The sequence below is a fragment of the Lonchura striata genome, chromosome 6 (assembly GCF_046129695.1).
Source record: "Lonchura striata isolate bLonStr1 chromosome 6, bLonStr1.mat, whole genome shotgun sequence".
Classification (NCBI taxonomy): Eukaryota; Metazoa; Chordata; class Aves; order Passeriformes; family Estrildidae; genus Lonchura; species Lonchura striata.
This window is the reverse complement of record NC_134608.1, coordinates 12,136,777-12,164,363: the sequence shown is the minus strand read 5'-3', so window position 1 is coordinate 12,164,363 and position 27,587 is coordinate 12,136,777. Positions and strand designations below refer to the sequence as shown.

Here is a 27,587-nt window from a genome sequence, read left to right as displayed (position 1 = left end):
AGCAGAATATTTCACTGAATGGAGTGGCATTTGTCCTTGCAAATGAGGGGAAAAACCTCCTGCAAAATCAATGGATTTCTGTCAGTATACAACAAATTTGAGGGGTAAGAATCTCTTTCCTTCCATCTTTTTCCCTAAAGTGTAGTAAACAGCAAAACTGCTTCTGATAAGCTCTGTACTGGCACTGGAAATGGCTTTTTGTAGCTACTTACTGTGGAGATCATTAGGGAATAGCAGCAGTTGTGCAGTGAAGAGTGAATGACATGAAGTTAACTTTTCCTCCTCTACTGGGATGGACAGTGTGCTGTGGCCCTGTTTCCGTGTCTTCTTTATGCAAGAGTCATTTCAAGCTTGATTTTTCTTGATTATCAAAAGAAAAGTTATAGATTTTACTGTACTGAAGCAACCCAAAATGTTGCTGCCATTCATAGGTGTGTCTCCTCATAATCTACCCTCTAAGCACATTTGGAGGCTCACAGATCCCTGCACCAAAATGCATTTTAAGTTCATCTTGTTACCTTTCACACACACACTTATATAAATGTCCTTGTGCTGTGTTTGGAGCCATATGAGGAAGAGGGATGATCACACGTGCCTTCCCTTAGAGCAGTACTGGCCACATGGGATGTCATGCAAAGGAAACTGGAACAGTGTTAAAAAGCTGGGGAAAAATTAAAAGCATTGAGAAAGGAATGAGAAGTATTTTGTGCAGTTTACGTATAAACAAAATATATAGCATTGTAAATGTCTTTTTTCTTAACTTTTTTAAAGCTTGGACAGCATGATGCCTGCCATGTTAAATGGTTTCCTTCAGAAGTCATTGGCAATAGCAATTGAATTGAAGTGGCTTTGAAGGCTGGACTGAACAACGAGATAAATAATAGCTGCATTTTTGGTTTGTGCATTATCATATTTCTCTAATTCAGTTTAATGAGTCAATTATCCACTTACAGAAATTAATTACAAAACAGGCTCTAAAAGTGTCCAGGATGGATTCTGTCAAGCCAGGGTTGTGTTGTGGGATGTGATGAATGCTGGGCCTCTCTCCATCTCTGTGCCTGTAGACTCCTTTCCTTGGGATAGAGGTTGTGAGAGTGGAAAACTTTGGTTTTGGACTGCAGTACAAAACCTTCTGTCAGTCTGTCATACTTTGTGTTCAGCTTCACCTTGAGTAAAAGTGGGTTTGGGAACATCAACCACATCTTGGGGAAAAGAATCTGGAGGGGTTTGGAGCTAACTGAGCACTAAGGGCTCACTGTCATTCTGGGATACTTGGGTGCTCACAGAGAAGATTTGCTGCATAGATTCTGATCTGTAAGACATGAACTGCCTGGCTGTTGCAATGGTGCATCTCATGTCTAGGGAATGGGATGCAATAGATCAGAGTTAAATTAAAACACATTTCATGTATTTATAAATGAGCAGTGGTATCTGTTTTTCTGCTTTGGTGAACCTGACACATATGAATGTACAAACCTCAGTCTCTGGTGGTTGGTATTATTTTAATAGTAAGTGAAAAGCCCAGAGAGCATAAATTGCTTGTATTTCTTCATGACAAAACTGGATTATATAAACCTGAAAGGAAATACTATACTTGGTAGAATAAAATTTATTAATGTATTGCCTGTTAATCTTCCAAGATTAACAATGATTGAAGTTGGGGTTGGTTTTTGGTGGGTTTTGGTTTGGTTTTTTTTCTCATTTGGGAGTCATTTTTTACTATCAGTAAAAGAAATTAAGCATTGAATTGATTATTTGAATATTTAAAGGCTGAATCGTGCATTGCCATGAATGCTGTGATCTTTAGAGGCACTGACAGCTTTCCCTCTGGCTGTTAACATGTCTGCTTTATACAACACAAATGTCAACATCACTACTCCTCTAATTAGAGCAGTAGGTCAAACAGTGTCTTTGTCTGTGGAGGAACCCGAGCCATTAGCCATGTTAAGAAGAAGCTCCTTTGTTAAGCTTGATTTATGTTTCTGAGGTTTGTTTTATCCTCTGGCAACCTACAAACGCTGTTTTCAGAGTGGGGCATTTTTGCTGACTGCAGAAAGGCAAATACAAGAAGAGATTGTCCCTCCACTGATCCAGCCTCCTCCTGAGCTGCACAGCAAACCTTCCCCAGCTATCCCAGCTCGCCGCAGGCTGGCCTCTGTGAGACAGTGCATTGCCTTAATTTTATTCAAACACAAGTGTAGGCTTCCAGAGAGTTTAAATTATAATAGTACTGTAAGTTGTAGAAGGTTATAAAAGTAGAGAAATGCAGTGTTTTCCCTTAAAACTGATGCAAAGAAAAATTGCCATCGTCCTTGTTTGGTTTCTCTGCTGGAGGCACCAGTTTGGTTTTGCCTCTTCTGATTAGTTTTTAATTAGGATTTAGCATAATTTTAGCATAATGATAAATCTACCATTTTAGAACAAGAAAATAGTGTTGTGTATCTTGACTATCTGAAAAATATGATTGGTATTTACAGATCATCCCATTTGTTTTTCTGATGTCTTTGATTGCATCTTTTTCAATGCAATATGCATCTCACAAAACTGAAATTGCCTTATGGAGATGCATAGAAAAAATATTTTTAAATGGACTATGGGTTTAACATTTTTATTTACATTTTTAAAATATATTTTAGATTTTATTTAAATATTTTTAAAATAAACTGATTTTTCAAATATTTTTTTTTCTCTGTGATCTTGGGTTTTAGTGGATAAGTAGTTGGTGAGTCTCCAGTGGAAATTCTCAGATTTCAGAACAGTAGGATTTTTCCTTAAGAGTAATTAATAGTCAAATAAGCTAACACTGGCATGAGCTACTGTATATGCTTTAATTCAGCTAGTTGCTTCTCTGGAAGGAGGGTGCCAGCAGTAGAGAGGAGATCACAGCAATCTTTCCTCCTCAGAGACAAGCATGTTGAAGAACAGTGCCAAGCAAGATGGACAGGAAATGCTTTGGGTATTGTTTCTCTTTTGTCCTCGTTAGCATTTGGCATAGCCACTTGTGCTTCCCTTCTCCTGCCCATTTCCCTGCAGTGCCATGTGCCACCCCACAGGCCAGGCTGGTGTGAGTGACTCCTTACAGATGAAATATTCATTTGCCTCTACCCTCTGGCAAACCTGAAGCACATGGAGAGCATAAAGGACAATGTTCCATCCTCCGCCTCGACCCCACCCTGGCACACAGTGTGCCCAAAGCCTTGTGGCACTGCTGGGCACTGCTGGGCATCTCATGTTGCTCTGGGGCTGCCTTGTCCAAGGAATTGCCTGTAATCAGTCCCTGGGGTATGGGCTGGGATGTTCTGCTTCCTCCACAAGAGAATGGTATGGAGGGCTCTGCCTACTGCCTTCCCACTGCTGCCTGCCAAAAACACTGCTCAAATGCTTTGCCTCTCCCAGGGTTATCTGGGAAAGGAAACCACCTCCTGAACACCTCTGCAAGGTGCTGAAACATGCTTTTAACTAGAGTGGGGAAGGTTCATCACATTTAGTTGGTAGGTGGAAACCTGAAATGGCTGAAAGTGCTTGCAGTGTTGCAGAGAATAAAATCTCTCTTTCTGCTGTGCCCCCAGCACAGCACTGACATCTCAGGAGAGTTGAAGCTCTGGAGATTTTGTGTTGGAGGATCTATGCTTTACTACCATGGCTCTTTGGGTTGTTTTGGGGTTTTTTTTGTTTGTTTGTTTTGTTTTTTTGGGTGTTTTTTTTTGTTGGTTTTTTTTTTTTTGGTTGGTTGATTGGTTTGGGTTTTTTTTACATTTGCTCAGTGACTGTCATTCTACAGAAAATTAAAGCTGTTCATTACCCCAGACAGAAGCTGTGTTTGCAGATTTATGTTGCCCTTCTCTGAAGAGGCAGTGCTGCTTCTGCCAAATTAGCTGCAGCAGATCTATGACCTGGAGGCTGCTCTTCAGTAGGCTGGAATTAAACCATCCAACACACATCCAACATAAACACTGCTCCTATAATGAAGCTCAGATACAAGATACCAGGTGCCAAGTCTCTGTTGGATTTTAGAGTGTTACCTAACATATATTTAGAAATCCCAGTCTTATTGCTGAAAACCAAATCAAACTGAAATAATGGACTTGGGCTTAATTTATTTTCATTACTGCATCACAGACCTATGAATTAATGTACTTTCAAGTAGTTTTTCCACTTTGTATTGAATATAAACTGAAAGACTAAGGCATACTGTTTCCTCTTTTCTTCTCCAGAATAAGAATGTGCTTATATCTGCACCATAACATTGCAGATGAAAAGCATGAAATAATTTTGATTGTTGTGAGTGTATAAAACAAGTTTAATATGGAGATCATACATAAATATAAGTTTCTTAGTTTGCATAATAGTTTGGCTCCTATTGACTCAGTACAAGTATTTCCTGAGGGCTATCCTGGCTCTTGGTCAAATTGATGCTCTCTGTTCCTCTGAACAAAGGAAGCACAGAGAAGGTCACGGATGGCTACCAAGTTGGCCAGTAGCTTTAGGAGTGAGCCTGGGGAGCTTTGCTGTTTTGGAAACCTGAATCTCCACAGGTTTCACACGGAAGATATGGTGTGATAGCCACGCTGGCTGTACCCTGGTATTTGCTGGTAGCCCTGCTCAGCATTCCTCTCTCCTCACCCTGCAGTGCTGGCTCTCACACTGCTCCACGCAGTGTCTCTGAAGGCACACTTCATTGCACGCTGTGTTATGCTTTATGATAATGAGCTGGGTGCTCATTAAAGCTTCACAGTTATAAACAGAGCTGTAATTTAGCTTGAGGAGCACTGTAATATTAGTGTGACATCTGGAAACTAACCTTGTCTCAAGCTGGGTTATGTCAAAATGTAAGTGAAGGTACTTATTTGTAACAACTGAAGTGGATGATAGAATTGCAAGTGTTTATAAAATGTAGAGATGAAACATTGAAGGAAAATCTAATCTAAGTCTACAAACCCCTTCTCATTCATTCCAGAATCAGCCCCTGCTCCAGCCATTCAGCCAGCCCTCTGCTTCCTGGCTCTTTGGTGTCATAGCTGTACAGAGGGACTCTGCCCTCATCCTCTGCATTCAGAAAGTTTCTATTCCAACAGAGGAGGCTCCTAAGAGCCCTCCAAGGATCTGCATCACACTCCCTTTTCCTGTGTACGTTTATGCAGCCAACTAAATCAAGAGGCCACTATTAATTGCTTCTGATAAAACCGTGGTCTGCCTCCCCTCTTTGGACCTGCAGGTGCTGCTGTGGCAAGGAAGGTACCACACTGCAAGGAAGGTACCACACTGCAAGGAAGGTACCACTGCTTCCAGCCATGGGCAGAGCTCTGCCCATGGTTTCTGCTGCCCAGGGCAAAAGGGCTCCATCCTCTGAACTCCATCTTGCATAATGTCTGAGGCCTAAGACAAACACAGACACATTTTAAAGCATGAGTCTCCTTTTTGGCATCTGACTGAGATCACCCTCTGGTGATGCTAAGTTTGAAAAGACTGATCCCCAAAACTGTCTTGAATTGGTGCAAATAGAATAGAATGAAATACATTAGTAAAATGGAATTTGCTATAAACCCCTATCTTTTCTGAACCTTATGCTCATCCAGGGGCTATTTCGTTGACCCAGCACAAGCTAACAAAGCAAGTGTGGTACTGATGTAGCAGGGAGTGTTGGGTCCCAGAGCCAGTTTGGTGAGTGTGGATGTGCATGCTGCTGAGTGAGAAGTATTCTGTCTGTTCTCTGGAAGAGTTCTATTAAAAACTGCAGTGCCTTGAGACTCCAAGATCAGAGCAAGGCACTGAGCATGGCAACAGTGTGCACAGTGCCTCAGGCATGGCACAGACCAGGAGAGCCTGCATAGAAAGCAAGCTATAGAAATCTCTTTATCAGCATGTTTTATTCTTATTCTCATTTTTAAATGGTATGAACCTAACTCTAAGTGGCAGTGGAAGTGAAAGACCAAGAAAAACAAGATATCTGGCTGTGCTGGCACACCAATTCATAGCTCTTGCTTTATTCTGTTTTCCCTTTTCTCTTATTCTGAGGCAGGTGGGATGAGTACTGAAGAACAAAACAACTCTATTCAGAAACTATATGGGAAGCGATGGAAAACCAGGCAAATGATAAAGGGTCCACTAGCTATGTAACACCAAGCTGGGAGCTGGAAACCATTCCCTGTGTAGGCCACTGTACCATCAGAGTGAGGCAGGGAAGTCCTATTTTCACTTATGTATTTCAGGGGAGTGTTCCCCAAATCCATGGCCTGATTTCCAGCTGTGGTTGTATTATCACGTGAATAAGGACCATGATCTTGGTGTTAGAAGCCAGTTAGCCTAAACAGAAAGAGATGAGACAAGCAACAAAAGTAGAAATATTGAAGAAGAAAGGTTCATGGCAAAAAATGCAGTCAGTTCTAAGGAAAATGGTTCTTTGAAGCTTATGCTCCCTAACCCAGTTCCAGTGATCTTCATGGGAATATGAGCTGGATTTGATTGGGGTTCTTGGAGGTCAGTGCTTTATCCACTAAACTGCAGCTGCCTAAACTGAGTATGCAGCCCAAGAGACAACTGAGAGCTTTGCCTGGGTTCTACTCTGTTTGCACTTTGGGGAGTTGGTTTCAGCAGACCAAATAATACTGCAGCATTGCTCAGCTGATAACACACCAGTTATAAAGTGCACTGTGAGGGATCTTGCTGTGAACTGACTGAAGGATTCTGTACCGGTCTTGATTTTGATGAGCCCTTTGGGGTCTACAGAGAAGCCAGGGTGTGATGTAGGGAAAGACATCCAAGGCTATGGAAATTTATTAAATCTTTCAAAACTCTTGCTTTGGATTTTTTAAATTAAAAACTTAATCATAATGTGGCTTTGAATGCTGCTTTCCATATTTTTGTTGCGGCTGAGAAATAATGGTCAATGCACTTGAATTTGCCTTTTGATCCCACTTGGCTGTGGTTGTTAGCATTGCTGTTGAGGCTGGGCTGCCCTAACACTGGCCCAATGGAAGATGCACTGCAGGTGTTATCTTACTCCCTAGAAATCCTCCAGGAATTTACCTCAGTCCTGAATTTGTGATCTTGGGAGATGGTGGAGCTGTGGAAGGTTCAGAAAGCCATTGGAAGGAATGGCGAGCTGAGTTACTACTGAAACTTTCCCCATTCTCTGTATCCTTTCTCTTACCTGGCCTTTCTGTAATTTGTTGACTTGTGAATGATTTTAATTTCTCTTTTTAATATTTTACCCGAAACATTGTATCAGTAATGCAAAAGGACATTTTTAAAGACATTTTTCAATCCTGTTATAATAAACCCAGGGTATTATTATGAAAAGCACATCCTGACACAGACAGAGGCTGTTGAGTACTCCCACTCTGTGTAATGGCTCAAGGGCTAAACCTTTATGTTAAACTTTGGATGGAAGGGTTATCTTTTGACAAGTCTGAAGTGCTGACAAAACCCTACATGTTTTAGAAGTTAAAAAAATGCCAGGCAACTAGAAAGTTGCACTTTTGGATAAAGTCTATAATTCTGATGCTGATTTTGAAAGGAACTGTGCATGCCATTGTGGAGGGTTTGGTGGTCATCAGATGGTCAAACTGGTGAGCATACCAGTGGAGGTGAGCAATGATTTTTTGGGAGACCCCCCCCTACCAACTTGTCTTTGGTTTGCTCTTCTAAGAAAATAGAGTTTATGCAGTTGCTTCAGCTGTCTGCCCACCCTCTTCCTTCTCTCTACCACCTTTCCAGCAGCTGACCAGCAGATTCAGAAGTTAGCCTAGTTTGACAGAGGAATAAAAATCACTGGTTTATGATGCTTACCAAGTGGATGGAGAGGAGAGGGATTGAATCTGGTGTCCTGGGTGAGGTAAAGGCAGGACACAGTCAAGCTGAGCAGCAATTCACTGCCAACCTACATGAGTTTAGTAGATGCCCTACTCCTGAGAAGTGGCACTTTGTGGTGTCCCTGCATAGCGATGGGGAAGTCACAGAGGACACAACACAGTCAAGAAGATAATTTTGGACAAGATAAAGGGGGAAGGTTGCTAGGAAAAAAGGATAAAAATCATAGTAAAGCAAGGATATACTTCTGCCATTATTTGTCAAACATTGTGCACAAACGAGTCTGGTGCACAAATGTGCTCAGGGATCCTGTTTCAGTTTTGGCACTCAGAAAATCATTTTATCTGCCAAGCAATGGGAAAAATCTTTGCCAATGAATAATCGAAGGAGGGAAAGGGGGAAAAGAAGGGGCTGCCAGGATAATTTTTACCTTGTTCTGCTGCCTAACTGATGACACAGATGATATAAAAGATAAGTTTCTGCTGCAGCTGGAACGGCTAATTGCTAATAGGAATTTTGCCGTCAACTTCAGCAAGGTTCAAGCAAGTATTGACTAATGCAAAACTATCTCAGTATCCTATTAAATGCTATAAGGGATTATTCTAAAGACATGAAAAAATGTGGATGCTTTACTGTTGTTAAAGAAGAGAGCTTCCCTGCATGTGTGCACCTTGTTGTGTTACATGGCAGTGAAAGGTGTGATGAGTTGACATGAAAAACTGCTGACTGTATCCATTCCACCTTCAGGGATCCTTATGCAAGTTGAAGTTTCCCTGTGCCTGTAAGTCAGCTATTATTTCCAACCTGTCCTATTCCAAGAAACATAAATATCAGAAACAAGGCTAGAAACAATGACAGGCATTCTTCATCTTGGTGTGAACCTAGCCTTCTAGAGCCTGCACAACCTTCACTTTGAGCCCTAACTTTTTAGGGATGGGGTTGCTGTCTTGAAAAGGGCTTTCTCAATGAATATCAAATTATATGACCTGAAGATCAGACAGGCATGTGCCTCTAGAGAACTGCAAGTGATAGAAACACAGTTATGTGTGATTTCTGATTAGTTTTTGGTCAGCTGCTTCCCCTCCAATCTCTTAAGCTGTGTTTACACGCTTTTTCTTTACTCCAGCATCCCTTACATCAGAAAACTTCTTATGTTCACACCTGGTAGGTTGTGCCTCACCCACCCATGTGCCTCTGAAAGGCTTGTGACAGAAACCCTTCCATGGGCTTATGGTGCCAACAACGTGAGATAGGGGTGTCTTCTGATACAAGTGTCTGATCTGTTCAGTAAAGCATGATGCTTGAAGTGCATTTCCTAATGGTGGATAGCATTAAATAGCTAAAGGTAAGTACCAGAACTGAGGCAGTGCTAGTTTTGAGTGAGAAGCTCCTAGTCTTCTTTTGGGACTATTGTGAAGTTGGAATTTCTTGTTTTAAATACAAACCCCAGAAATTTAAAGGAGCACCCCATAAATCAAGAGCTACAAAAAAGTAATGTAGGCAGTTGAAAGAACCACTGCCAACAGCTGCTAAAACCACTCATCATGTTTACTAAAGTTTAAGGAAAAATGCAAGCTGAAGGTGAAAATACATCAGCTGTGGAACAATGTTGGGGAATAGCATATACTTGGTGACATACATATGAGAATGTTTTTCAGCTGATACCCCAAGTAAGTTTATATTTACACTCAGACCATGTCTAATGGCTCTTTAGATCAAGGGCATTGCTAAACTTTAACATAAAAAAAAAAGTAATGTGGAAAAGCTAAGTACACCCCTTAAAATCTGCAGTACAGAAGGGGGTTTGCAATACTGAATCTTAGCTTCTGGAAAAGAAAGGAGGTGGTAAGCCTGAGCTGAGGCACTGCTTGGGACAGGGCTGTTCTTTGCCTGCTGCTGGAGCAGGTCTGGGTGGTGGGGCTGGTTCTAACTATAGGTACAGAGGTGCCTTCTGCCTGCAGCAGGGAGATGCCCATGCTGGTGGCTGCAGTGAGACTGCTGACATGGAGCCTTATAAGATACAGCCCTTGGTACCACCAGCTGCCATGAAACAATGTGAAAATGTTTGTTTAATAAGGACTGTAAAATGTTCCCGGCACTCAGGACCCTTAAGTACTTTCATAATTTCAGGGGAACTTTTCCTGGCAGACTTTGATCATATTAAATAGATTTCCCATGATATCATAATGCTCCATTTGTTATAAATGTGCTGATTTGCGGATGTGCAATTAGCTGACTCAAGCAAAAAAGCATTGTAGATACCCTGTGTATGAAGTGGCAGTATATTTCTCTCCATATGGTCTATAACTTGTTCCATGCTGCTTACCGTGGGGTCTGGGCTTACTGCCCACTGCTCATCACAGTTTATAGAGAGGAAAATTGAAGGCAGCCATGGAGTTAATTCTTTGCAATACAGTTATTTCCTTAAGGCAATACCTAAGCTGTTTGCATCAGCCAAAACATCCCCCTGTGTTGGGAAGCAGGTGAGTCCTGGCTGTTCCCTCTCGGAGTGAGGGTGAGATGAAATCATCTTAGCAGAGGACACTGCATGACTTGAGAGCCAGGGGCTTCCCAGAAGGAAAGAACAGGCTTCCCAAATCCTGCATAACTCGTGGCCTTTAAAAGATTTTTTTTCCTGCCACATGTTTATTTACTGGTACTTGAATGGATCTATACAAAGGGCTAAATCTAGGCCCTCTTAAGTCCATAGAAAGACTTCCTTGGACCTCAGCAGTGACGGGATTGTATCCTAAATTAATATGCCCAAAAAGACTAATTTTTACAATAAGCATATGCAGGATCAATTGTTTTGCTGTTGAAGGCAGCTGCCATCTCACCTCACCGCACATTTTTAACTCTTCTAATAGTAAATAAGTATACTTTACTCTCCTGTCTGGTTTCTCTCTTGCTCTTTTCAAATGAGTGGGCAGCATGGAAAAAAGTGATTTGAGAGAGCAAGAGCATATATTAACATACAGGGTTAAACTTTCTGAGGACAAGGAATTTTTTTTTGCCTCATCAGCATGTTTAACAGTTGCAAATCTCAGTGTATGAGGAAATGTCTTACATTCAAATACTATTAACAGCTGTGAAATTAGATTTACAAATCTGAATATATAAATGAGAAATTTATATGCTGTTGCATATAATTTGTGCATATATTCATGACACCAACTTGTAGTTTATGCAATTTGAGTGTACCGTTTCAGTGGGAACTTCCAGATTTCTTAATCATGAAATTGTTACATGAAAGACTTGCCAAATGCAAATTTTGAAATATGTGCAATATAACATGTTGCCTTTTGAGGATAACACAGAACTAAACCCAGCAGATATATAAGTATAAATAGTTATCTGGAAGGTCTGAAACATGCTTATTAAGAAAAAAAAAAAAATCATGTCTACCTTCAAATAACTCTTAGGTGGGTATAATTTTATATTATTATTGTGATTCTTATTTTTTAAATAGTATAAGCAACACATTCTACAGTGCTTCACCTAATTCTTAAAAATAGCCAGGGTTTTGTGTTTGGAGATAAGTCATTTTGAGGCTGAGGCACTCACCTTTCTGGCTCAGCCTATAGCTCTAAGGGTTAAAAATACATAACATTATTGTCTTACACAAATCACAATTCATCTGGTAATGAAACTCTCCAAAAGAAAGCAAATACAAGACTTGAGAGTCTTTGGAACATGAAAGCCAAGTACATGGCCAGCAGACGTGCTGCTTGCAAGCCTATGGGAATATTCACTTAATTGCAACTAAAGCCTCGCTTCTGTGTTTAGGAATCCTGATCTGCTCACACAGATCTCAACACATGACTGAAATAATCTGTTTATCCAGCATATGGTTCTTTGTGAGGGCTGGATAGAAGTCAGCTACTCGGTCTTACATGTCATTTGTCACAGAGTGCTGTGTCCTTCTAAGTGCTCCCTTTCTAGTCCAGGGCCATGGAGGCATTTTAGCAATGCAAAGAGGTGATTAGAGGCACTTCTGCTGGAATGTATGCTGTGGTGCTTAGTGAAATTAATTTGGCTTATGACAGGGGCATAGAAAGGCAGCCCTGGGTTTTGTCCTGCTCACTGTCACTATTTCCTGGGGTGACATTGGATATTTCAGTAGGGACCTGCTCTTTGCTGTGCCTTCAGCATGCATGGTGCTAGCAGGAGGGGGGAAGTTGGGAGTTTCCAGGTGTGCTCAAAGGTGTTTGTTCAGGAGAACCAAACCTTTAAAACCTGAGTTTTCTAGGTGATATTATTGCAGCTGATATTTGCATGTAAGGAGAGTAATATCTGCTTGGTTTAACAGGGAAACGATTCTACATCGTAAGTGCTGTCTCCATTGCCCCAAATCAGTGACCTTATCTATTTCAGACACATCAGAGAAATAAAAAGGCTCCTCAGATCTTTGCTTAGTTCACCTTCCTGCATCCTTCTGCCCAGAACAGTGGAGCCAGCATGACTGATCTGGGTCATTAGTGATTTGTGCCTGTATTTACTTGGAGATGCATTTTTCAGGTTATGTCCTTTTCTAATATATGCAGTAAAGTAATATTTGCACTGACTAACTCTACAATTATTGTCTAAGCAATGTGTGAGCTATACAGAGGAACTGCGAATTTAAAAATTTTAAATTCATGAAAAGCAGGATTTTTTGAATGAAACAAGGTAGTGCCCAGCATCCACACAGATCTCAAAGCAGAAGGATGTAATGTCAGGAAAATGCAGCCAGATTGAAATCCCAAGTGATAATAAAATACCTCATTAAACATAAAAATAAAAAGAGAGAAAAACAAAAGCACTACAGAAAAAGCTATGCTTAAATGTCAATGAGAACTTTAATTCTTGTTAGCTGTTAAACTCCCCCATCAGAAAACTGAAACTCTTCAGTCATACAGGGATGTTCTGCAGAGGAACGGGAAGCAGCAACTGAACAGGCGATGTACTACCAGCTGTGAGAGCAGCCAGATTTTGACACCCATGTTTTCACTAGGTGCCATTTCAGCAGTAGTTTCTCTAGTTTTTTTTTCAGTTGGAACATGAAAGTGATCTCTTGTAACAGGAAAAGCAGTGAAGGTGAAAAGCTCTCTGCTCCCCTGCTCAGGTGGAGCAGCGTTTCCAGCCCTTGCTCCCCAGCAGAAACTCCACTGCAGGGTTTGTGTAGCTGCTGTGCCTTACCAAATTCAGCCTATTTCTTACACATCTCTCTTTTTCCTGTATTAAACAGAGATGTAAGTTTTTACAAATGTATGTTGCACTCTGAAAGCACTGCAAGGATGTCAGGAACCGTGTGGTCTCCTGAGGGCTGGTCTCCTTGGGGCTCTGCAGGTTTTGCTCTCATTAACAGAGACTTCAGAGCCTGTGATGCTGACTCCCAAAGCAAGTCTGTGTGCCTCTATGGTAAAATCATGGCTTCTGACTGTGTTTCCAGCAGTTCTTCAAGAGCTGAGAAGCTCTGCAGTTTGTGGGGTGCTTCGGGAAGTTACCTGGTATCTGCACCCTGGGACCTTTGCTCCAGGTCAAGTTGAGCAGATGTGCAAAAGGCATAAAGTAGGTGAGAGGGATAAAATTTGCACTGTGCTGTGGCAGTTAAAGGTTTGGGCTGGAGCTGGACCTCAACAGGATGCCAGGTTGGCTGCCAGGTGGTGCAGGGCCCTCGGTGCACCAGGGCCCCTGGGTTTGGTTCTGCGTTGTGTAAACGCCCATGTGATAAAGGAATAACAGCAATTTTTTTTTTTTTCCTGGGTCTGAACTTTATTTGCTTTTGCTTTTTCTTGGACACTGAACCTGTGTCTTGAGAAAATGCGTGGAAATTTTTTAATATCCATGCCTCCAATGAGGCAACAACAGCACATCTAATCTTAATCTATATTGTTTGTACTTTTGCTCAGCAAAGCAGCTCTAAGAAATAATACATTTCTTCTTTAAAGTCCCTTCCCCGCCCCTGCTGTATAAGTGTTACTTCCTGCCCTCCTGCTCTCTCAATAGTGCTTCCCTTTCCTGTTTTGGTTATAAGCTTTCATAGAGACTCTTGGCTTGTCTCCCTGCCAAATTTGTCTTCTGCTCAGGTGAAATAGACTATTTGGATTTGAGCACACGTGCCGGCTTTGAGCACAGACCTCTGTGGGATTGCCTGACCAGGTCCTTCTCCATGGCAGGCACGTAAGTATCTGGGAATTTGTTGGCTGGGAATTTGTTGACCAGAACTAATGTGACTGGATGTGAAGGAGAGCACATCTTGTGATAAACACAGAAGGTTTGTGTTTTGGTTATAGCCTGATAGGATAATTTATAATTGTATAAAATTGTAATTAAGCTTTTATGGCAATGCTACATTAATATGCATCCCCTGGTAGTGAGGGAGAAGCTGACTTGATGAAGCGAGTGTTTCTTCACTCCTGCCTCCATCAGCTGGATGGGAATTGTCACAGGTTTATTTACATTTCTGCTGGGATTGAATGGAAACCAAGGCAAAGTGATGCCAGCTTTAATGAAAGATCTTTATGTTGATTTCCTCTATTCACTTTTGAGTCTGCCTTTCCTGGTCATTAGTTATGACTGTGATCTTTCAAAGCCTTTTTTTAAGATATCCTTCTCCTGAAATACAGATATGGTTGGCCCATGAGTGAGAGCCCTCAGTCATGTATTTTCACTTGACAGTTCAGTTTTGGGTTTTGCATAATTCATATTTTACAAGATTAGGTACTTCTTGCTTTTATTTCTGTAATTTAAGGGGGAAGGGAAGTAGTTTATATTAATAGCAACCTGATCCAGTCGAGTTGCTTTTTTACTGTTTTTTGTGTATTTGAGTTCCTGGTGTTTCTCCAGGCCATTTACTTGACTAATTTTTAGGAACTTCTAAGCATTTACTTTTAGCAACTCCAAAAGTGTATCTTCAAGGTGGTGTGTAAAATCTGGAAGTGAGCCCCACTTCACAGAAAGAAATTTTACATGATTCAGAGTATTAATGGAGCACTGAAGTTCCTCCATTAGGAGACTCCATTAGCAGTCAGTTGTTGGAACTTGGAAGGAAAATTTTCCTGGAGCATGGCCCGGCAGCAGTGGCACTTTGCTTAATCACACCACTTCCTCAGTGAAGTGCCTTTTGCAAAGCAGATCTCTTTAGGCATTTCTTAAGGTGCTGAGTTGAGATGCTGATAACTGGAGTTCCCCTTAGAGTCATTTGAATTCTTACGCTTCAGTTTGCAAAACCTGACAGAAGAGGGACGGGTTAAAATTAACAACACTGCATGGTTTAAAAAATCTCAGCAACATAAACTGAGCAGATGTGCTGGCTTACAAGGGCATCAATCTGTGGCCTCTCTGCTGGCCCCAAATCTGCACTGATTGGCAGATGTGCTATTTAAGTGCCGTGGCAGACACTGAGAGGTCAGGGCACTCCCAGACCTGGGCTGGCAGTGCTGAGGACTGAGCTGTTCTGAGCTGACAGTCAGACCCAGGTGAAGTATCTGTTCCTCTGCAGTCATGTTTTGCATACTGTATAATTTTTTTGTATTTCTACTCACTTTTCCCATGCTCAAGAGCATTGAGGGGTGACAGAAGGTTATGCAAGTTTCTCTGGTCACGCCAGGATTGTGTGCATGTTCCCAAATTTAGCAACTCATCTGCCAAGGTCCTGGCTTAGTGAGCAACCTGGGTGCCTCATAAACTGTCTCTTCTCTGGATTCCAGCTGATATGTCTGCTCTGGGTATCTGCAGCAGATACTGGACAAGGCAGTTCCCACTGGGTATGCCAATAGTAAGGGAGAATTCAAAATTAATGTCTTACTCCTATCAGAAAGTAACATTTGAATTTTCTTCCTTATGGAGGTGAACTGGTGTTCTTACTCTTACTCTTGATCACCCTGTAAGTACAAATATTTCCATTTCCTGCTCTGTAAGATACGTATTTGTCTTGCAGGTGTGTCATGACTTTAACAGTGCCAGTCCTTTTGGGAGCTGCTCACGAAGGAGGCTTCATATTTTTACTATTTCTTGTAATTATTTAACATTAAACTGTTTAGATGTTAGAGTTTAACAGTGGAGAAAGGTGATGGCCAGGCACCTTCAGCAGATGCTCAGTGCAAAAGGCTCATCTCCCACTGACAGTGCAGACAAACTCCAGCACCAAAAGATCTGCAAGGTGAATGTGCAAGCCTGAACAGAGACCAAAGAATAGCAGCTTCTCTGGGACCTGGGCTTCACTTCAGGCTGGCTGGAGTAAGGACAACACTGTTGGGCAGGTCCCTCTGCACAGGCAGGCAACCAGGAGCAAGTGCAAATTGAGAACTTCTGACCAGTGGGTCCATGGGTTGGGTTTTCAGGGAATTACAGGAAATGGAGTCAGAAAACAAGTGGAGGTAGTCATAGTGGCACCTCCATATTATATATATCTATATGAGAGTGTGGCTGCTACTGTTTAAATATCTGCTATACAATAGTCAAGCATTTGCATGTCACTGCGGACTAAAAGTGCCTTTCTGGATATAAAGCCCCCATGGGGCTGCCCTTTTGTGCAATCAAGGGCTAAATGCTGTATTTTCACTATGAGGTCTTGCTGCATTGCTTGAGGAAGTTCTTCAGGGCTCTGGGACAAAGGTGAATGATGGTGACACCGGCTGTGCTGCAACTTTGGTTGTAGAGGGAAGTAGACTTTGAAACAGGGGGTCCCAAGAGTCACAAGTATGACTGACATTGTGCTGGAGAAATGAGGCACCAAAGAAGAAGTGGGGTCATGAGCAGAGTTGGTGGTGACTCTGGTGGGAAGGCTGGAGAGCCTTTTTCTGTAACGAGCTCAGATCTCAGCTGTGGTCTCTGTGTAAGCACAAATGACCTGTCTTGTGTTCAGAGGGTGTCCCAGGTTTTTTGTTCTCTAAATCCAGTGGTCAGAGAGAAATGTTCATTGTTTCAGGTTACTACTGAAACACTTTCGCTGCATCCCAGTCATTATATTTATTAAAGTGAAAGCTATTAAAATGTTCAGAAAATTAGTATATTACTGTTAGAAGTACACTCTAAAATGCTGCAGGAGCATGACTTGTAGCTTGCTAATTCTGAGGTTAACAGGGATCTGTCCTGCACAGATCACACATCCCCATATACAGGATTTTGGATGTACATTAGCTGTTTAAGCTGACATTAAGAGTATTCTGTCAGCTTCTTAAATCAGCATCAGCAATTTCTTTCCTGTCACGTTTAACCGCACAAATGTGACTTCCTGTGGCAGACTCAGTGGACAAGTAGAGTAAGATGTGCTAAATTACTTGTGCACTATCTCCCACATTCTCTGGGCTGAGGTTTCATTCTCAAGTAAGGCAAGCCTAGGCTAAGTAATATCAATGATTTCTCACACCAATAAGAGTGATTAGATCAGTCTAAAATGACTTTAATTATTAATCATATAAATATTGAGGGGGATGTTCGGGAGCTGGAAATGAAAAATAAGATAAATGTTTGTATAAATAGCTATTTGCCTTTTCTATGAATACAAGAAAAGAGCATCTTTGAAGATCAGAGCAGTTTGATACAAGGTAGAACTGTAATGGGTTCAAAGCATGAGATCTTGATTTCTATCAGGGAGCTTTCAGAGGGAAAGAGCTTACGCTGAGGAAGTGTCTGTCCCAAGGACACAATTGTGTCTGTAAATATGAAGAGTAGTGGAAGTGTCCAGGTCCCCCTGGCATGCTGGAGTAAAGCCCATAGAATTAGGTATTTGGTCCCAAAGTTAGCTGGTCGTGGATATTTGTTACACCTTTTGTGAGCAAGATTTGGTGACCCTTCAATGATCTTGTCCTGGCCTTAGGAGAAAGTATTTTAAACCTCTTCCATTGCCCCAGAGGTGTGACCTCTGGCTGGTTTGGTGCTGGACAGGGGTTCTAGGGTAGGACTGGGATAACCCTGTGCCGTGGCAGGCTCTGCATGGGGCTGCTGGTGAGAACTGGCTCAGTCACTCAGTACCAAGCTCTGCAAAAGTTTTATTCATAAGAGGATAATGGTGTAAGTAGAGAAAACAGGTCAGTGAAGGAGCACAGTGCAGCTTGGCCTCTTGACTTTTCCTCTGTCTGGAATGAGAGGGAAAAGCATTAGAGACACTCCAGAGCCTGACTTTCCTCCAAACATTATGGTTTGCTCTCCTTTTCCTGTTTATTCTCTGTGACAGGTTTTTTAGAGTAGAGTAAGATGTGCTAAATTACTTGTGCATTACTTGTACATTCTTATTTTTACTATTTTCTTGCAATTATTTAATATTAAACTGCTTAGATGTTAGAGTTTAACAGTGGAGAAAGGTGATGGCCAGGCACCTTCAGCAGATGCTCAGTGCAAAAGGCTTATCTCCCACTGGCAGTGCAGACAAACTCCAGCACCAAAAGATCTGCAAGGTGAATGTGCAAGCCTGAACAGAGACCAAAGAATAGCAGCTTCTCTGGGACCTGGGCTTCACTTCAGGCTGGCTGGAGTAAGGACAACACTGTTGGGCAGGTCCCTCTGCACAGGCAGGCAACCAGGAGCAGGTGCTGGTTCCAGCAGGTTCCAGCCTGAGCTTTTTGCCTCTATATTTGGATAACCCACTGGGTTAGGTCATGTCAACTCACCGCACTGTCATGTGATAATTCACAAAAAATACAGGTATTTTCCCAAGATTCCAGGTGTTACCTATTCCATTTGTGGCTCTTTTTTGGCTATAGATCTTGGTAATCATATGCTTACTAGAAACCAGGAAGAAAGGACTGTATTTTTCAGGTTCTGAACAGATGGAAGAGGAGAGGACTGTTATTCCAGGACAAAAGCACTTTCCCTGCAGCACTGGCTTGAAGTGGCTGCCCACTCTCACCAAGGCTGGGCAAGAAAGGTCAATGCTGACCCTTTCAAGAGGGTTCAATCCAATTTAACCAATCTGCTGATTTTTGAAGATGAATATTAAACAGAAGAGATGGATGATAATGGGTCAAAATGTGTCACACAGAATGAAACAAACAATATTATCCGCAAACTTTTTTTCTTAATTTACAGTTTTGTAGTATTGAAACAATATTCTATAAATCTCAAATACAAATACTTGATTTCAGATATCACCTGGGAACAAAACTAAGCAGACTTTCTTTAACTTCAGGCAAACAAATAGTACTAGTGCAGAGGTTTGCCATCCCACAGATGTAATGCTTTCAGAATAAACAGGGGTGAATATTAGGATTTGGGGTTCCTAGGAGGAGCTCCCTCCTCTCTACATTTAAATAAGATGTCTTTAATTTGCCCCATAGTAAAATGTAGCAAATTGGAGTAGACGTTGTGCACAAACCTAAATAATTTTGTTATTAAGACCTCTCTATGATTCAATTTTTATATATTTTTATACATAATTACCTATGGTCGGAACTCAGGTGGATGAGTCTGACTGCACATTAATGTAAAATAAAGTATCAGTAGGAGAAATCCTAATATTTGAATGTGTGTGAAATTTGAGGGGCCTTCATGAAATACCAAATTTTCGGTAACTTTGGTGTATTAGGAAAATAAAGCAAGTTCTAGAAGTGTGCAAGCATAATTTTGCCAGTGAATACTAATATACAACAAACTCTTATCGTGGAGGAATGTGGCTACTCAGAATTGTGTTACTGAGCACATTTATTACCTGTCACATGTAGTTGACATAAGTATCAGTGATGTATGGTCCTAAGAATCACCAAAAATTTTGCTAGACCTTCATGAAACCACTGGTGCTTGACTTGTGATTAAAATAATGTACAGAGAGTAATACAAAGATTCTCAGGTTTATAAAGGGAACATTTTCTGGGCTGTTTACAGAGAAGCCTCTTAAAGCAGCAGTGGGACAATTGTGGCTTTTATGCATAGGAAGAGCAGAAAGTCTTCAGGATAAAGAGTTACTAAACTCTTGGAGTTGTCTCACTCCATTTGGGGGGAGACAGCACGCTAGCAATGGGTCCCTGGAGGCATTTTGGATGTTGAAAGATTGATGAAGTGCTTTGCAGGAAAGGATTCCCCTGGTGTGCTGTTTTACGTTCCTTTCTGTTATTTCACTGGAGGCCAGATAACAGGCTCAATCCTGTTTCCATTTAAATGAATGATTAAAAACCTCCATTGAGTGCAGGAGAGCAGGGATGGAGCTTGATGTGGTGTTGCTCTGTGTCACAGTAACAATTGGTTGTCGTGCATCAAACACTGCTCCTGGGGGCTGCATCTGTGTTTCAGCCACAGGGCAGCTGCAGGTCCTTTGCTGCTGATTTTGGTGGCAGCAAAGCTGAAGGCAAAGCTGCTGTATGTGGGATGTGGGTATGGCATTGTGAGTAATGCTGTGTTAAGGCCCTCATGTCTGATGGTTAGGTGTAGTCTCTTTGTTGTAAGTAATGATAATTAATTTTGATTGATTTAGCAGCTCGTGGTAACCGTGGATTCCAAAATTGATCTGAAATGGAGACAGTATTGGGTTTTAGGCTTGCTCTGATGAAGCCAGTGATGTGCTCTTGCTTGCTTTAGTGTACAGCAGAGCTTGTGCTTGGCAAGGCTTGGGGAGAAGGATGTGGTGTCACACTGGCTGGGTGGGACTCTCCCAGGAACAACATTTCCCTGGCAGGGCATTGCTGTGCCCTGGCAGCTGATGCTCCCCCACCTCTGGAGCTGGAGGTGGCACAGGACACCTGCTAGCAAAGGCAGGTGGCCACCATCCATCTAGGAGACAGCGCTGGGGATTATTTTTAGCCTTTCCACTTCTATATGACAAGGGCAATCCAGTGTAGGTGCTGTTTGCTGGTGTATTTCTCTCCCATTCTCCCTCTTTGTGAATCCAAGGCAGACTTGAGTGTCCCCCAGCAGGTCTGGAGGATGCAGGCAATGCTGCCACTGCTGCCAGGCTGCAGCTCCTGCAGCAGTTGGAGGATTAGGCAGGCTGGAAGGAGCTCAAATCCCTCAGCTGCTCGTGTCAGATATGGAGGAGCTGCCACAAGACATTAGCTTACCTTAAAAAACAGGAGGGAGAGGTGTGTGCTGGGTAAGTACAAAGGCACAGCTGTTCTCCAGGTATCTCACAAAGCAATAGCAGCTGGTGGATGAGCTGGATTTTATGAATTCTGAACAATATAAATAAAATAATGTTTTGTCCTTCTGATCTGAATATATTGCTCTGGTAACAGAATTTAGCTGTTTCTATGATACATAATAAAAATACAATTTATTCTGAATTTTCCTACCTTATTCATTATAGAGATATCTGCTGGCATCACTGATCCCTCTATAAATGCTGTGAGGACTTTCCAGGCTCTTACTCACAGCCTGGAGGAGGTCTGTGGGCTACCTGGAGGCTATGCAAAGTGATTGACAAAACAAGACAGAGTCAGTAGGCTTTAGTGTACCATGGGGGATACATCTGCCTTGGAAATCTTTTTGAAACCCACAAATCAGAGAAGATTGAAAATTACTGCTGTAATCAACCCAGATCCTCTTAATACTTGAAGTACCGTGCTCCCTTTCATTAAAATGATGACAGTGATGGGGTCAGGCAGGCTTGGATGTGCAGCAGTTGGTAAAATTTATGAGTGGTGTCATTTGGCACAGTGGCAGTGCAGCAACATGGTTTGGCATCACCCAGGAGCTTTTCCTTTTCTTGTGTGTGTGCATGCTAGGGAGGCAAACCCAAACAAAGAGGGAGGAAAAGGATTTGTGTGCAAAGCAGATTAACCACTTGCTATTGCATTGTCAAAAATTATTTAATATGGCTTGGGCTGAGGAAGGGAAGTATATATATCTATATATGGATCTAATGTTAACAGGACAGTCATGAACTTAAAGTTTTTGCAGGATAGATCCCAGCAGTTTCATTTCGGTGCACTAACTGAATCATAAATGCACCATAAGGTGCACTATTTGCTTGTTGAAAATCCCTGTTACATTTAAAAATCTCACATCTCCAAAATTTGCAGGATTCATTTTTTTCTTCAACTTGTATTTCCCCTGGTAGAAGAAAACTGGCTTGGAGGTCAGGAGAGTGGAACTGAAATTCTGGCCTGTATTGACATGTGACAGCATTTGCCAGTGGCATTTATTGCCCTTGAAGGGTGTGCTTTATTATGATTCTCTATATGTTTATTAGCCAGGATATGATTCGTAAATGTAATGTATTAAGGAATTTCTGTGTAAAGGAGAAAAATAGTTATTTACACTATACAAAATAGTGGTCAAATACTTCAATGCTGGTGTGCATCCACATTTGTGGGTTTCCCTTCCCCACTTTCTTTGCTACTAGGATGAAGAAAAAAACTGTTCCTGTGTGTTTTGCTCCGTGTATTTTGGGACTTCTAAGTGCGTCAGTGGGTCTGGGTATTAGGCGTCAGCTGGATTAACTTAATTGATTTCTTCAGTTTACCTAACATGGCTTTTGCTTCAAGGTCTGCTTGCTTCCAGTTTTGAATGTATAACTCAGCTGTGGGTGTCACGTTTGTTTTGTCAGCAAGCTGTGAAATATTGGTAGGTTTTCATGCAAATGTAAAAGGCTTTGCTTGCCAATAGATACATAAAATAAATAGAGCATTCATGCTGTTGGACAGTTTTCATAATGTTTATGTGATGCAGGTTATTTCTCAGGGCTTAATGTTTTATATAAAATAGATTATTGGTTCAAAACAGCAGCATACAAGAGGTTTTTAAAGTCTGTGAACACATAACATGTCAGCTTTAATTTAACAGATCCCATTGAAAGGATTAGCAGATCTCTTATAAAACACATGTTGAAAGTACTGATAGTTTCTGTTGGGTTTTTTCCTTTAGACGTTTTAAGTAATAAGCAATAAGCAGCAAATTCACTCTTTTCTTTCCTGATTTGTTTGCTTTTCTCCCCAGTGAACAGAGTATTTGCCAAGCCCGAGCTTCAGTTATGGTCTATGATGATACCAGTAAGAAATGGGTGCCAATCAAACCTGGACAGCAGGGATTCAGCAGAATCAACATCTACCACAACACGGCCACAAATACCTTCAGGGTAGTTGGAGTTAAACTGCAGGATCAACAAGTGAGTAACTATATCAAGTTTCCTGTAAATTAACCTTTGATCTCATTTAGTAACCTCAGTTCTATACCTAATGTAACATTTCCTGCTCCCTGCATGGTGCCTACAAGTCTGTGTATACTCCAGTGATTCAGGTTTTGTATAATTTTTTGCACACACAATATATAATTAATTATTACTGCTTATTTTGCAAAAATGACTGTTTGGTAGATGCTAAAGAAATTTAGATGTTATTTCTTGCCCCTTACATTTTTTCTTGTGAAATGAATCTTACTGACTCTGCAGGTTTTGCTCTCAGCTCCTCCCAAATTATTTTTTACTTGCTTTTGGTACTATATTAAAAATAGAAATAAAAATCAATTGTCCTGCACTCCTGTCCCACAAAGAGTGGTTGTTACATTGCTGTGATAAGCAACTAGTTTCTTGTAATGCAGTTTAAAATCCTAGGTGCACACTGTGATCTGATTTACAGCGGACTAATTTTGCAGGACCTCCTTGTGTATTAAAGGAATAATATGGGATTTAGATAATCAGAACTGGGATCAGAGCCCGCTGGCCACCAAAGCACGATGCTCACCAGGGCTGCCACAGCGTGGCTCCTGGTTTGAGGTGTGCTGGGCAGCACGTGCCATCAGAGCTCCCTAACCGAGTGTCACAGCTGGACCCCAAACAGAAGTGTACTTGAGTGGAGTAGTGGTGCATTACCTGCATTTTAGAGCAGGAATTTCTGAGCTGAGGGCTCTCCCCGTGTGTTGGCAGTGGCAGCCCAGCCTGCCCAGCTCCTATGCTCAGCTTGAGCCCTGTGCGTGGCTCGGGATCGGGAAGAATGGGCCAGTGGTGGCCTGTAGGGCCAGGAGTGGTGTTGCTGGCTGGGAAGGTGAGGGGAGCACTGCTGCTGGTGTGACATTGGCAGGGACAGGGCAAATCAGACAAGCTGAGCCAGGTCAGGCCAACCCAGAGAGCAGGAGCCAGGACACCACCACCTCTCAGCTGCCACAAATGGTGAATGGATTGATCTACTTGTGGAAATACTGATAGCTGTAAAGATGCTTGGCCCAACTGGAAAAGTTACTCAAGTTGCTTACTGGAGGTGATAATGTATTTGCTACACCATGCCTATACAGAATAATCATTCTGAAAAAGGAAAAGCAGAAAAAAAATAGGTGGGTTTTGAGCACACTGGTTTTCAGCTCCTTGCAGTGCACTTCTGAAACATCTGCCAAAAGTTTTGTGACTGTTTTTATTCTTTTCTGTAGAGCAAAGGCAATATATGAAAACAGTACCATTCAGAAATAGAAAATATTTTCAAAAATAAATTAAATAGTGTCTTCTTAGTCAGTTGTGAAAGCCAGTACTGCTCTGTCCAAGGCTATGCTAGTTATTTTACATGGCCAGCAGGTGACTGTAAATGATTTTCATGTGACTGCAGTCTAAGATGGAAATGAATAGCTGGTGTAAAAGAAGCAGAAGTCATACAGTCAATATGTATATATGCAAGGGAGAGTAAGTACCAGAGGTCTGTCTTAACCAGAGTATGCAGTTTAAAGAGTAAGACATAAGAAAAAGTCATCTCTCAAGCTTCACTTTGAGCATGCTTTGCATTAACTATAATATTGTATTTGCTTGCTGTTACAACTTATGAATATGCTTCATGCTATCTAAAAATCATCTCAGTCCAGAAGGAAACAGGTAGAAGAATATATTTCTGTAGAGTTTAAAGGCTAAAAATCCTCTTTCGAATAAACAGAAAGTGTAGTCACCTTAGTTGCCTAAAACTGCCTGAAACAAAGCGTTCCCCTTAAATATGATTTCAAAAAATCCAGTATTATGAATAAAGTCAAGACAGCACAGTAGTATTCAAAGAAACATTCTGAAAGTCTCAAGATTCAGAATTGAATATATTTTATATGAGTCTCACATGGAATCATAAGCTTGCTAGGCTTGTTAAGTATCTGCCTTTGAAGAGAATAGAAATGAATTTCAGTTAAAATAATTCTATGTTCAAGCCACTTCATGCTTGCTCTCAGGTTCTGTTAAATCTCACTGAAATTGAGGCTTTAGTGAAGCTGTTGATTTGCCAGAAAAGACATATTTATCTGAAAAGGACCAATCTTCAGCTAAAATGTGATTTGGCATACGATGAAGCTACAGAGTTTTTTGAAGAGTTGAGAAACTAGTTTAGAATATGTAATACAACAATACCATGGAGGAACAATTTAAATTTTTCTTAAAAATTTGTCAAGACTGTAGTAATCTTCGTGGCTTCATCCCTGCCTGACTCTATTTACCTTTTAATTCCATTGGTTTATATTACAGCTCTAATAAGATCCCTTTTTAATTTTCATCCTCTTTTTCCACGTATCTTCTTCTGTACACTCCTTGTCTCTGTCTAGCTGTCTTTTTTCCATCCCTCTTTTGGTGCATGTGCTGTAGCTTATTACATGGTATTCTTGTTCTGCTTACCTCATCTCCTTATCACCTTATCTCCCTCTCTAACTGACAGTGACTGAAAACCTCCCCGCAGACAAATGTGGTTGGTAGAGCAGCAGGGCTGCAGCACGGTTCTCCCCAGCTCTGGGTCCCTCGGTGTGCCTGGGAGGTGCTCCCCGTGCACAGAGCCACTGGTGCAGTCTGAAGCTTTGAAGTCACCACAGGGAGCAGAACTGGTTTGAAGCTAAGGCCAGATCAGTGTAAAAATCGCTTAACGTCATACATAAGCTTTGATGTTTCCTTGAGGCCTTCATTTTGGACTTGATGTTCACTGAGGTCTTTCCCAACCTGAGCAGTTCTATGGTTCTGTGATTCTTGAAGACAACAGTCGCAATCACGTCTTTTAAAACACCCATGTTGCAACTTGCCAGCTGTTGTTGTTGCCTGGCCTGTTGTGAAGGTGACATGTGTGAACTTCAGGCACTGTGCAAGAAGTTCACAAAGCTGAAAAGCAGTAGCTCCCCATTCCAGAGTCCCCATCAAGTGAAGGTTTAAAATTAGGACTTTACATTAAGTGATGTCAGTTCAGCATGATCTCATCACCCAAAGGCACGAGCTGAACAAACAGGCAGGGAGGAGAGTGCAACTCAAAAGTGAATCACATCTCCTGAGGGGCTGGTGTGTTCATGTGGCTGAGAAGTGAATGTAGAAAGAGGGCCCTGGGGAAGGTAAGACATTTTATATGTGAACCCAAGCCAAAACTGAAACAAGAATGGGATTCTTACTATATAAGCTAACCACAATATTTGAAAAGAAAGAACCAATTAATCACTGTTGTAACTTATTAGAAGTTCGTCAGGTTTAGGCCTGCCTACAGAAAGAAAGAATCTGACCCTCAGTTGTAGCAGTTTTTATATCCTTGCTGTTTTAGCAGTCATGACTGCTCCCTGAGAGATGAGCCTGAGTGCTGGCAGCATGGCAGGGCCCAAGCTGCTGAACCATTTCATGCTCTGCAGGAACAAGCAATTGTCTTGTCCTGGTTCAATAAGCAAGAGTATTGGTGGTGAGGCTTCTGTGGGAACTCTTCCCATGATCCTGGCTGTGCTCACATCTCAGGTGTTTCCCTGAAGCCCATTCCATCCCTTCTAGCCCCATTCCTGGGAGTCCCATCAGCCACCACCATCATCACTGCTGATAACTCACAGCTCCACAGTCAAAAGGAAGGGCTTCTTGGTGTTCAGCTTTTGTACAGATTGTAAAATTCCTTGTCAGTACCAGGGAATTTTACCTGCTCCTGAAACTGAGGTGAAAGGGTGAAGAAGAGTACTGGGGTAGAAGTGAAACAAATCTTTTTGTTTTAAACATTACAGTGATGGGAACATTGAAACATGTCAACATAATGCTATGCATGACTAGTCTGTGAAACTCCTTGCCATATAAGATCATTGAAATACAGAATTTAACAGACTTCAAAACAACACAGACATTTATATCAGTAAGATATAACACAATACAAGAGTAAGACTATGTTGACTAGGACTACATTGTTTCAGGATATAAAATACCAAAAGAGGGTTGAAAACTAAAAAAAATAGGTGGCATATAAAATGTCATGGTTCAGCATTTAAGTCAAATTCTAAGGGAGGAGTTCTGGAAGAACCATGGACAAACACATTATTTATTTCTTGAAGATTTTCAGTGACAGGTTCTCCAATTCACCTATTGTAGACTGTAAGTGAGGATTAAAAGATGAACTCTTGGTCTGATCAGCCTGGCAGATGTGCTCTCTTACTGACATACAAAGCTCTAGAGTAAAGATCCCTTAGAAACACCTGTTAATAAACCCTATGCTTCGAACAGGGAGACCTTCTTTATTTTAATTACTGCTCTGAAGCACTTCATTATGATCATGTGCCGTGTAAAGGCTCCACACCATCTGTACAAGACACCTTTGTGCACTCATTCTTAACAACAGCAGGAGATCCCCTCTCTTTTTTCATTTTCTATGAACACAAGCCAAAGGAGATAAAAATGAAACTCTGGGTATTTTAAGTTTCATTTCTCAGTAAACTCTGATTTGAGTTTGAAGATAAGGTATTACATGTGTGGGCATCCTGATAATTACTGAAGGCCAGCATTCAAATTCTGTCTTTATTCAATTAAAGGGATCTAACCCTCAGAACAATGAAGATCCTTGGAGTTCATTGGAAGCGGGTTTTGAACAGTTTACCTGACTTGCATGAAACAATTTTTGGCATAGGTTTTTACAGTTTCTGCCTTTCATTATACAGCTGCACTGCACCCTCTGGTGCTCTTTGGGCTTTGGTAGTGGTGT

General features: G+C 41.5%; 1 protein-coding gene across 7 annotated transcripts in view; it reads left to right on the top strand.

The window, feature by feature from the left end:
* The window catches only part of EVL (Enah/Vasp-like), a 138,335-nt gene that overhangs the window by 49,890 nt on the left and 60,858 nt on the right, over nt 1-27,587 (top strand). For 6 of the 7 annotated variants that reach the window (XM_077783966.1, XM_021549710.3, XM_021549712.3 and 3 more), the window contains exon 2: nt 22,657-22,825. In XM_077783966.1, the coding sequence (XP_077640092.1) occupies nt 22,657-22,825 (169 nt within the window). Of the gene's footprint in view, nt 1-13,829; nt 13,972-22,656; nt 22,826-27,587 lie in introns of those variants that run through there. The other variant, XM_021549709.3, reaches the window with a different exon arrangement.